Here is an 11,590-nt window from a genome sequence, read left to right on the forward strand (position 1 = left end):
CCCTCACCACCACACCCCACTGCCCCCTCCCCAGCAGCCGGCCAATCAGAGTGGTGGATCCCCCCCCCCCCCCAGGAGCCGGCCAATGAGAGTGGTGGATCCCCCCCCTCCAGCAGCCAGTCAGATTGGTGGGTCCCCCCCCCCCCCAGCAGCCGGCCAATCAGAGTGCTGGAGCTCCAGCCCCTCTTCCCCTTCTGAGAAGCGGGGGTGACCTCCTCGGCGGTCTGGAGTTGCTCGGAGGTCTTGCAGGTAAAACCCCAAAGACCGAGGGTGCGTGGGCGGCTCAGTCAGTTGGGCGACAGACTTCGGCTCAGGTCATGATCTCCCAGCTCATGAGTTCGAGCCCCCTGTCGGGCTCTGTGCTGACAGCTCGGAGCCTGGAGCCTGCTTCGGATTCTGTGTTTCCCTCTCTCTCGGCCCCTCCCTTGCTCACGCTTTGTGTCTCTCTGTCTCAAAAATAAACATTAAAACAAAACAAAACAAAAAAAAACGCCAGAAATGGCCGAGTATAGACCCCCTGTAGACAGTGCCCCCAGCCTTCCCTGCAGGGGCCCGGCCTGCTCCACAGGGCCCCGGGCGGTGGCACCCAGGTGGCTCACAGGAGCCCAGGCTTCAGCAACCTGAAAGAGGAGGCCACAGAGGATGGAGCCCCCACCCCAGGGACCCCGAGTTCCCACCTCCTGCGTTTCCAGCCACGGATCTCCAGCCTCACGCCCCCACCAGCTCCTTGCTGGCACGGGGCCTCTGGGCTTTGCACACGCTGTTCCCTCTGCTGGAGTGCCCCGCCGCTTGGCGACTCGACTCTGGTCCCAATACCTCAGAAGTTTGCAGTGGCACGGCCACTGCCACGTGGGTCTCTTCCACTGGACTTGGGGGCCCTGTTTGGATCCCTGACCACCGATTACTATGGCCCCAGCTGCTGGCTGAGCCTATAGCACACACACATACTCTGGAAACGCTTGTGGAATTAATTCAGTGGACTGTCCCGGGCAGAGAGGAGCCCCAGCCGAAGCACCTAGCAGCGGCCTTGGTACCGGGCACTCAGCCCAGATGACCCAGAGACGCAGCCGCTGGAGAACCATCCTCCCTCACAGAAGCCCGACAGCTGTGCGACAGGGCAGCCCGCCCGAAAGCCAGCGAGCATCCCGTCATGGGACGTGTGCAAATTGAGGCTGGAAGCAGGTACGGGCCTACGGGCTGCTTCGGCTCAGGGTGTGGGGAGGGGCGTGGACGGTACCCCGGGAGACAGGCCCCGCAGTGAGGGGCCCAGCGTGGGGCTGGGGTTCCAACTCCTCATGTTGGGGCAGGAGGTGTGGAGCAGGCCCAGCCACTTCTGATGCCAACGGCCCTCCCACCCCTCACGGCTCGTTCCACGGCGGGGCCTCCTTCCCTCCCGGCAGGGGCACCTGGGTTAAGGAGCCCAGAGTTCACGCAGCACAGACACATGGGGGCTCATAAGCCTGGCCGGCCGTCACCCACTCTGCCCCTGCCCCGTCCTGCATAGACTAGTGCCTCCTGCCCCAGGTGACAGGAGCAGGTTGTCACCCAGGGAAAGCTTGCCATCTGAGACACGGCAGGGGACCCTCTGGTAGCCTCTGAAGGCCCTGGGGTTTGAGGCGTTTGCTGTGCAGACCTTCGAGAGCCATCCGCGGGGTCTCCACAGACCTCCTACCCCATGGGTCCTGTCGAGGGAGGCTCAGAGCTCCCCTCAGAGCTTGGGCCCAGCTCCCAAAGCCCCACAAGCCCCAGTTCTGATGGGGAGACCGAGGCAGGAAGCAGAGGCCGGTGGGAGGGGCACAGTGGCCACCACGGCGTGTTCTCTCCAGCAGGCAAGGGACGGAGACGCCTTAAGCACAAGGTCTAGACGGCGGCCCCCCAGACGGCCCCTGGCATCCTGGCTCCCTGCCACAGACGCGACCCCACATTCCACGCACGCCTGTCACTTTAAGCTGCCTGGCTGTCCCCTGTGAACCGCTCGGTCCACATTCTCTGGGTGGAGGGGCGAGGTCCTGGCACGCCCTCCCCCTGCCCGACAGCCTATAAGGCACAAGGTGGGGAGCTGGGGCCTCGCCGCCCGCCGTCCTCATGGCCCTGCTGCTCGTGGGGCTCCTGCTGCTCCTGGGGCTCTGGGGGCTGCTCCGAGCCCACACCCGCACCCCCTCCCCAGCCCCTCGCTGGCCCCCTGGGCCACGCCCACTGCCGCTCATCGGAAACCTGCACTTGCTGTGCGTGTCACAGCAGGACCGGTCACTGATGGAGGTAGGTCAGGGCTCCGGCCGCCTGGGCAGCCCAGCCCCACCTCAGGGGAAGCTGAGCCCGTTTTCCAGGCCCCCGGTGGGGTAGGAGGTCCGTGTCCCAGCCTGGGTAGGCCCAAGTGCCCACCCCGCCTTGGGGAAGAGAGAAGGACACCCCCCCCCCCGCCCCCGCGGGGAAGCAGATGGGCCATGCAGGGAGCAGGGGGCCAGGAGTGTCAGGCCAGGAGGGCTCCTTGGAGGAGGCAGCATTTGCTGAGTGCCTACAGGAGAGCCAGGTTTGGGGGCAGCCAGAGTGGGGGTGGGGAGGAGGCAGGTGCCCCTGGGAGCAGCACCAGGAAGCAGAGGTCTGGTGACAGAGGGACGTGGACTAGCGCACGAGTGTGCCGTCAGGTGGGGCGCCCGCGGGTGTGGCTGTTCCCACCCTGGGCTGGAGGCTGGACAGTCCTGGCCCCAGGTCGCCGCCGGCTGCCCTGCCCTGCAGCCAGGAGACGGATGGCCCGGCGCTCGCCCGACCAGGGCTATCCAGCCACTCCTGGGCCGCTTACGGCTCCCATGACCACCCTCCCTGCTTCCCCGGAAATGCAGCTACTTCCAGAAACCTCCTAGTGGCTGCCTGGCGGCGCCCCAGGCCCTGGATGTGGGAGGAGAAGAGGGGGCTGCGGGCCTGGCCCCTCGGGGGCACCTCTCCAGGAAGCACCCTGGGCCCCCGAGTCTCAGGCCGTGCCCAGCGCTGGGCCCGTAGGCCACACTCCGGCATGTGGGGAGCAGAGCGGGTGTGGACAGGAAGGGCGGGCCTCTCTGTCCCTCAGTGTGTGTGACTGGCCGCAACTCACTTGTTGCCTCTGGGCCTCAGTTTCCCCATCTGTAAAGGCACAGAAGGGCAGTGGCCCCAGGCGGCGGCCTTGGAGGCCAGCCTTAGCCACGTATAGCCGTTCTGTGCCCCGGGGGGTCAGCGTGGGGGAAACTGAGCCGTCGAGGCCACCCGGGCACTGCTCCCATCCATCTGGGTTTCAGTGCTAGGGGTGCCTGAGCAGGGGCGGGGCCTCTGGGGGTCAAGCTCGGGAGGCCGCCCCGCAGACAGCCCCTCTTACCAATGGCAGCCCCTCCCCTGCCTTCCCGGAATGGATGGGGAGGGGGCATGGGCCAGCACACCTCCTGCTTTTTGGCTCCCGGACCTTTATTCTGCCTGCTCTCCACCGGCCCAGTTCCCACAGACCCCGCCTAGGCCACCCCTGGCTCTGAGTCCCCCTGAGCCCGCCCCGCACAGGTGCAGCCTTGGGGGGGGGGGGGCGCTGGCTGATTCCTGCCCGTCCCCACCAGCTTGCGGAACGGTACGGGCCGGTGTTCACTGTGCACTTGGGGCTCCAGAAGACGGTGGTGCTGGCCGGCTACGAGGCCGTGAGGGAGGCCCTGGTGGGCACCGGGTCAAAGCTGGCCGACCGACCCCCCGTCGCCGTCTTCCAGCTCATCCAGGGCGGTGGGGGTAGGTGTGCCGTGTGGGGTGCGGAGGGGGCGGAGGACGGCGGAGCACGGGAGTCCCCGGACCCCGGGGCGGGGGTCTGCGTCTCTGAGCCGCGGGAGACAGTGTGCCCAGCGTGGCTCCCAGGGAGGGACACGGTGTCCACGGGGCAGGAGACCAGCATGCACCGAGAGGGGACGAGGTTCGCCAAGGCCAGCTCTTGGCAGAAGGGGCTCGGGCATGGGGGCGAGGCCCCTGACGTCGGGTCTGCCCCATCTGCTCCCTGCCTGCGTCACTCAGCGGCGACTTGCCCGGCCCGCAGGTATCTTCTTCTCATCGGGGGCACGCTGGAGGGCCGCCCGCCAGTTCACTGTGCGCACCCTCCATGACCTGGGCGTGGGGAGGGGGCCCATGGTCGACAAGATCCTGCAGGAGCTGAGGTGCCTCATGGGGCAGCTGGACAGCTACGGAGGTGAGTGGGGGCCGGGCACCCCCCGGTGGGGGTCCCTCACCCCCTGAGGCCCGTGTCCCTCCCACTCCAGGCCGGCCCTTCCCCCTGGCCCTGCTCGGCTGGGCCCCCTCCAACATCACCTTCACACTCCTCTTCGGCCGGCGCTTCGACTACCAGGATCCCGTGTTCGTGTCCCTGCTGAGGCTTATCGATGACGTCATGGTCCTCTTGGGGACCCCCAGCCTGCAGGTGAGAGGCGGCTGCTCCCGGCCTCGGCTGGGGGTCAGGGAGCTGAGCATTTCTTCCCTGGATGTGGGGCTCGATGTCCCCCTGTCCCCCAGCCCTTCCGGCCAGGGACGATCCACCCAGTATCGGTCCTCCACAGCGCCACAGAAATCACGCGAACTGGCCCTCTGGTTTTCCCGACTCCCAGGGGCGTGGGCATTGCACTCTTTTCCAAAACGTGAAACGTTCACCGTCGCGGCAATTTCAGCGCTAGGCGCTAAGCGCACGCATCTAGGTGTGGGGCACAGATTTAGAGGGATGCCACAGCGCCAGGTCTCTTCCTCCCAATCTCTCATGGACCCGCGGCCACGGGCGCGAGGCAGGGGCTGAGCACAGTCTCCAGTCCTCCCGCTTCCTTCCTAGGAGCCCCTGCCATCCGCTGGGCGGGAGGATCTGGCCTCCTCGCGGAAGCCCCAGGAGGACGGAGGCCAGGGGGGCGGGAGTGGGATGTTCCGGGCCTCCCCACCCTGTGTGCCGGCTCCTCACTGGGCAATTCGATCCAGGGATGCCCATCGTCCTGGGGGTGCACAGCGATGCGGGCGCAGCCAGGAGAGCCGTGGACAGCTGCCGAGGCCCCACCTGGTGCGGGACACGCGCTGGCTGGTCAGACACTCCGTGGCCTCTCTCCCACAGCGGCTCGGCTGGAGCTCTGAAGTTTGCAAATTCTCTGTCCCGATGACTGGTGGCACAGGCGACCCTCTCCCCCTTCTCTGTCCTACGGCTTTGGTGGCCGGAGGGCGGGGCATGATTACAGCCGCCCCGCGTTGGGGAAGCCACCCGTCAAGGCGCGTCACCTGCCATCCGGTCCCGGGACAGAGGGTTTTGTGGGAGCCCAGGCTGCGGTCCCAGCAGCAGTGCGAGCCGGCGCCCTCTTGTGGCCACGGGCAGTCCCCCACCCCGCAGGTCCGCCTGGAGTCCTGGGGCAGCACCTGGGAACCTGTACAGGTGCACACACCTGCTGGGGGGCGCGGGGCCCGCGGTGGGGACCGCATCCTGATCCCCCCCTCCCCGCTGTCTCGCTCTCTGCCTTCAGCTGTTCAACATCTACCCCCGGCTCGGGGCTCTCCTCCAGCTGCACCGGCCTGTCCTTCGGAAGATAGAGGAGGTGCGAGCCATCCTGAAGATGCTCCTGGAGACGCGGCGGCCCCCCGCGCCCGGGGCAGGCCCCGTGCAGAGCTACATGGACGCCCTGATCCAGCAGGGCCAGGTGTGGGCGGGACGCACCCTCCCACCTCAGAGGCCTGCAGGCATTTGGGGGCCCCACCCCAGGAGAAGCGGGGCTGGCCCTGCGCCACCTCCCCCCTCTCCCAGCTGGGGGCTGCTCTCAGCCTCGGTCTCCCCATCTGTGAAACGGGGCATTTGCAGTGCCTGCCTCAGGGGTGGCAGCAAAGATGTGCGGAGCCCAGAACGTAGCAGGTGTCCTGCTAACCTGGCTCCTTCCTTCCATCCCTTTCTTGAGCCCGGAGCTGGCGGGGGGCGGGACGGGGGGGTGGTGGGTCCGTGGCGCCCAGCCGCCGGCCGAGTCCTCTCCAACCCACCCTGCAGGGGAAAGACCCCCACGGCCTGTTTGCCGAGGCCGACATGGTGGCCTGTGTTCTCGACATGGTCATGGCCGGCACAGAGACCACCTCCGCCACGCTGCAGTGGGCCGCCCTCCTGATGAGCAGGCACCCGAGTGTGCAAGGTGAGCCCCCAGCCTCCCTTTCCAGCACGCGTCGGTGGGCGGGGTCCCCCAGGGCCCAGGGAGGGGGCCGGGGCTCGCGGGGACGTGGGCGCCCACCTTCTCGCCCGCAGGCCGGGTGCAGGAGGAGTTGGACCAGGTGCTGGGGCCTGGGCGCCCCCCCCGGCTGGAGGACCAGCGGTCACTGCCCTATACCAGCGCCGTGCTGCACGAGGTCCAGCGCTCCATTACTCTCCTGCCCCACGTGCCGCGGTGCATGGCGGCTGACACCCAGCTGGGCGGCTACCTGCTCCCCAAGGTGGGCCCCCCTCCTGGCCCCTGACAGGATGGGCACGGCTCCCCTCCCCCTTTCTGCTCTCGGTCAGGCTGGGCCCAGCTGGGTCTCGCGGGGCACGCCCCCGGGGGGAGGGGGCGCCGGGCCCAGCCCACCTGCCGCCCCACCCGCAGGGCACACCCGTGATCCCTCTGCTGAGCTCGGTGCTCCTGGACAAGACGCAGTGGGAGACCCCTCGCCAGTTCAACCCGGGTCACTTCCTGGACGCCGACGGGCGCTTTGTGAAGCGGGCAGCCTTCCTGCCTTTCTCTGCAGGTACCCCCAGCTCGCGGGCAGGGGCGGCACGGGGTCCCTCACCCCCAAGGAGCCTGCTCACCAGGGACCTCGGAAGCTCAGGCCCCCAGGTCTCCCACTGCCCACAGCCTCCAGCACCCCATCCCTTCCCCTCGGAGCTGGCCCGCACCTTGCTCTCGGGTCCCCACCTCTCCAGGGGACCGGCCAGCCCCCCGGCACAGCCCTGCAAAGGGCAGGCTGGTAGCCCTGTGCCTCGGTTTCCCTCGCAGGCCGCCGCGCCTGCGTGGGGGAGAGCCTGGCCAGGTCGGAGCTGTTTCTGCTGTTCGCCGGCCTCCTCCACAGGTACCGCCTGCTGCCCCCACCGGGCCTCAGCCCTGGCGCCCTGGACACCACGCCCGCCCCGGCCTTCACCATGCGGCCGCCAGCACAGGCCCTCTGCGCGGTGCCCAGACACGGGGGCTCTGCCCAAGCAGACCCGGGGAGGGTCTGAGTCACTCTCCCAGGACCCAGCTCGGGGTGCGTTGTGGATGATGGAGGCCGGACAAATGGGTGGACAGCCCTCACTGTGCCCCTTGCCGGGCTCTTTGCCGTGGCCCCTGGGACCCCACCTGGGCCCGATCGTGCTCTTTCGGGGGCCCAGCCCCCTGCCAAGCTCCCTTGCCCCGAGCCATCTCTACCCCTCCTCCTCCCGTCTCCCTGGGGCAGCCGGGCCCCCTCCCCACCCTCCGCCCCCAGACCCCTTGGGCGGCAGCGCTGCCTCGGTCTGCACTCAGGTCCCCCCCAAACCTCAGGGTGCCTCCCGTTCCCCAGTGAGGTGCCCCCTTCCCGCACCCCACGCCTCCTGGGCTCCCGATGCCTCCTCTCCACACCCACCTACCCTCCACGCTGCCCCCATCAGGTTCCCCTCGGGGCCACTGCTCTTGGGGTGCGGGGAGGCGGCAGGTGGCAGGGTGACACCCACCTAGAGGCCGGCCTCAGACCCGCGTTCCCAGCTTGCTCTGTGCTGGGTCTCCCGCAGACCCCACCCTGTTCTTGGGGCTCCTGGGGGGCCGTATCCAGGAGGCGCTCAGTCCTTGGAGCCAGGACCCTGAGCCCTGGTACGTGGGCCAATCGAGGGTCAGCTGCTACCAGAGGCTTGGGTGGGAAGGGGAGCAGGGAGGACGCGGGGGCCCCCCCGAGCCAGTCAGCCTCATACCCGAAGCCCAGCTCCCCGCCCAAGATGTATGGTAACTCCTAGGGCAGGGATCTGTTGCTGACCGGGGACACCAGGTCAGGGGGGCCGAGTGGGGGGCTCTCCAGCCTGCGTCCATGGGACACACTTCCCACGCACCCGGAATTCAGTGATCTGCGGTCGCGTACGTATCTGGCAACCCACCGGCGGCCCGGGAGCCTGGCGGGATGGGGTTTGGACTCCAGTCACCCTGGCCGCCCTCCCCCGTCCCCAGCCCTGGGTGGGGGGTGCAGGGGGCTGGCAGAGGCCAGGCAGCCTCTCCCTCAGGGGGAGGGGGCAGGGCCGTGGCCGTGGCCACGCGTGCTTCTGGATGTGCCGTTCACATGGTGGGCCCTGCGGGGGAGGGGGTATGGACTGGGTATCTTTTATTTCTAGAAAGAGCTGGGTGCTGGGGGGTGGCGAGGATTTTCTCTGTCGCCGGACTGCTTCTGTCTCAAACGTCTGACACCTGGGTGGAGGGGTCGGGGCCGCTTGAGTCTAGCGGGGTCACGCGCGACAAGGAGCGTGGATCTCATCCGAGTTCATCCCGGCCAATCAACTGACGGCATCCTTCAGAGCGAGGCAGAACATTCCGGAATGGCTGTGGAAACCCTTCCAAGCAGCTCTTGGCTGAAGAGACTGAGCTGCTTGCGGGGGGGCGTGGTGGGAGGGGTTGGGCAGCCCGAAAAGGGAAAAGGTGAGCATTAGAAGCGAAGGCAGCGGTTACGGGGGTCTCCTTTCTTTGTGGTGAACGTAGGGCTGCCAGGACCGCGTTTCCAGGAGCCACGCCCCCCGTAGGAGCTGGGCCCACGGCACCTGCCGGGGCGGTCCCGCGTCAGCCGGGCGGCGGGACGCACACACTGAACCGCGATTTCCTAACTCACAGGAACAGGCGTCAAAACGAACCACTTTCCAAGGGGACTTAACTTTTCTCCTCAGAATCCAATAGGGTCGTTGCTGCTTTGGGGTAATTGCTTTGATTTGCCAAGAATAAATGTGAGAAGCTTTTGTGCTGGGCTTGGAAGGTGTAGATCCCGGAGGAAAACGCTTCACAAACACGATGCTCGCCCCGTGGCTGCATCAGGGCTGGCGGCTCTGGTGGGAACGGGTCCCTGTGGGGGACCCCGGGAGCTGTGGCGGGACGTTAGGCAGGAGATCCCCACGGCGACCCCAGGCGCCCGCGGCTCGGCTCCTCAGGCCTGTGGGCTGGTGCAGATCTGATGTGGGCCGGGCAGAAGGCTGGCGTGAGAGGGATCCTCGGCCACCCCGGTCCAGGGCGCGGAAGGCTCTGGCACCCCCCTCACCCCTACAGGGGACCTCCGGGCCCCCTATTCTCAGGCTCGCCTCACCCCTGTGGAGAACTGGCTGGGGCCCAGGAGAGCCGGGGCCGTCTGGGGAATATCTGTCTCCCCCCCCCGCCCCCCCCGCTTTATGGGGTGGACACAGAATAAATGTATTATACACCGAAGGTGCACAACATGACAATTGTGACGTCTGGCCCACGAGGAAAGCACCCGTCACCGCTGCCCCCCGAGCCCCCCGACCGGGCCCAGCCCCTGCATGAGTGATCTGGAGACCCAGGTGTGCCGCTGCAAACGAGGGGGCCTCACCCGCCCACCCGCTCCAGAGAGCTGCTCAGTCTGGCCCTGACCCGGTGTAGACACTCGCCCTGTGATGGGGGCTCCACCGAGGTGTTGATGGGACACCCCCCCCTCCACCTCTGCCCCATCATCTGCTGGTTGCTCTCGTTTGCTTTGTATTTTTCTTGTGGTAAAACACACATAACAGAAATTACCATTTCAACCACTTCTAAGTGAGCAGCTCAGGGGCACCGAGCACATTCACGCTGCTGTGCAGCCGCCCCACCGTCTGGCTCCAGAACGTTCCATCTCCCCACACTGAGACTCTGTCCCCGTTTCACACAGACCCCTACCCGCTCCGCCAGCCCCGGCCCCACCGTCTCCTCCGTGTCCCTGAGTCTGACGACCCGGGGCCTCGTGGGAGTGGGTCCCAGTGCGTGTCTTCCCGTGTCCGTGAGTCTGACGACCCCGGGACCTCGTGGGAGTGGGTCCCAGTGCGTGTCCTCCCATGTCCGTGAGTCTGACGACCCCAGGACCTCGTGGGAGTGGGTCCCAGTGTGTGTCCTCCCGTGTCCCTGAGTCTGACGACCCCGGGACCTCGTGGGAGTGGGTCCCAGTGCGTGTCCTCCCGTGTCCATGAGTCTGACGACCCTGGGGCCTCGTGTGAGTGGGTCCCAGTGCGTGTCCTCCCGTGTCCCTGAGTCTGACGACCCCGGGGCCTCGTGGGAGTGCGTCCCAGTGCGTGTCCTCCCGTGTCTGGCTTGTGTCACTCACCGTGGTGTCTGCAGGGTCCGCCCATGTTGGAGCAGATGCCAGAACTTCCTTCCCTTTTAAGGCCAAATAGTATTCCGTGGGTGGATGGCGCGTGTTGTGTTGTCCATTCATCCATGGTGGACACTTCCAAGTTTGGGGTCCCGTTTCTTGCCGGCTGCATCTCCAAAGAGCTCAGCCTCCAGCCTGCATGGGCTTCGGGAGGAGCCTCTGCAGACGTCCATCAAGGGTCCCAGACGTTGCGGGTGAGGAGGGGGCAGCTGGGCCCCTGAACGTGGGTTCCCATGGCCACAGCGCCCCTCCTCTTGGTTGTGAGGGAAGGAGCCCCTGGGGGCCGGTGGGTGGCTCTTGGTCCCGTCACACCACTGGCCCTCAAACCGGAAGCAAGCTCCCAGGGCCGCTGGGACACCCACCCTCAGGGCAGACACACGAGAGGCTGAAGGTCCGTTCCCAGGGCAGGGGTCCTGGCTCATGGCCACCTAATGTCCTGAAGCACCTGTCAGGGACATTCCTGCTGGATAAGCACTGATTTCACTAAACAAGGATGCTCTCCAGGGGGCACCGGAAGGGGAAGCTTGGCGGGGGGCCATTGGTCACTGCAGGAGGTCAACAGTAACACCTGCCTGAACATTTCTCGGACACGAGTCCCAGGAAGGGCGCTTCCTTGGAGGGTGGGGCAGGGTGATGGCGTCGGCAGTGACGGCCAGGACGTCTGGTTGCTCCCTCACCCATTCTCGATGGAGCGCTCAAGATGGTCTCCAGGAGGGACGTGGGGAACTTTGGTGAGAACAGACATTAAGGTGACAACGAACTTCTTTACCATTTTCCTTCCAAAATGCTTTGCCGTGAGCTCGCCCCGCGAGGCTCTGTCTCTGCTCCCCGGAACGCGTCTGACACCTGCACACGCTGTGTGGCCGCAGTCCCCGAAGGCGCCCCTGCCCCTGGGCGCTCCGTCACCGCAGGTGAGCAAGCTCACCGTTCCCAGAATCTCGTGTCAGTGGAACAGCGGTCTGAGGTCCCCCTTGTGGTCCGAGGTCCCCTGCCCAGTGCAACGCTGTGGCCTGTGTCAGCGTTTCTGTCCTTGTACTGCTGAGTGCTGTTTGCCTTGGTGTCCCGGTCACCTGCTGCTGGACGTCTGGGTTGTTTCTGGCTTGGGGGTGCCGACGGGCAAACAGCGGCCACGGTCAAGCTTCCTGGCCCAGTGGCCCCACACAGACCTTGGTGAGTCAGGGACTCACAGACCGTCCTTCAGCACGCACGGCCCCCACCCCACGCCGTGGCCTGGCCCCGGGGCTCAGACTCTCCCACGTCACTGCCCGAGGGCCTCATC

The 11,590-nt window shown here is 66.8% G+C and overlaps 1 protein-coding gene across 3 annotated transcripts; it reads left to right on the plus strand.

Moving 5' to 3' along the window:
- Positions 1-2,085: 2,085 nt before the first annotated feature.
- On the plus strand, positions 2,086-9,290 carry LOC125154447 (cytochrome P450 2W1). Of its 3 annotated transcripts, XM_047838777.1 has the most exons (9): positions 2,086-2,259; positions 3,576-3,738; positions 4,037-4,186; positions 4,257-4,414; positions 5,484-5,657; positions 5,996-6,134; positions 6,245-6,429; positions 6,579-6,720; positions 6,969-7,336. In XM_047838777.1, exons 1-9 carry the CDS (start codon positions 2,086-2,088, stop codon positions 7,187-7,189), a joined length of 1,506 nt encoding a protein of 501 aa, XP_047694733.1. In that variant the 3' UTR covers positions 7,190-7,336. The 3 variants fall into 3 exon arrangements, with proteins under 3 accessions (XP_047694733.1, XP_047694734.1, XP_047694735.1); XM_047838779.1 differs by lacking the exons at positions 2,086-2,259; positions 3,576-3,738 and having other exon boundaries at positions 4,109-4,186; positions 4,343-4,414; positions 7,042-9,290; XM_047838778.1 differs by lacking the exons at positions 2,086-2,259; positions 3,576-3,738 and having other exon boundaries at positions 4,105-4,414; positions 7,042-9,290.
- The last annotated feature ends 2,300 nt before the right edge of the window (positions 9,291-11,590 follow it).

The sequence above is a fragment of the Prionailurus viverrinus genome, chromosome E3 (assembly GCF_022837055.1).
Source record: "Prionailurus viverrinus isolate Anna chromosome E3, UM_Priviv_1.0, whole genome shotgun sequence".
NCBI lineage: Eukaryota > Metazoa > Chordata > Mammalia > Carnivora > Felidae > Prionailurus > Prionailurus viverrinus.

Bases quoted from the DNA above. Each gene is read 5' to 3' on its own strand.
- LOC125154447 (XM_047838777.1), top strand. From the start codon at position 2,086: ATGGCCCTGCTGCTCGTGGGGCTCCTGCTGCTCCTGGGGCTCTGGGGG. The intron at 5,658-5,995 runs GTGTGGGCGGGA...CCCACCCTGCAG, and splicing joins CCCTGATCCAGCAGGGCCAG to GGGAAAGACCCCCACGGCCT. The intron at 6,430-6,578 runs GTGGGCCCCCCT...CCCCACCCGCAG, and splicing joins GCGGCTACCTGCTCCCCAAG to GGCACACCCGTGATCCCTCT.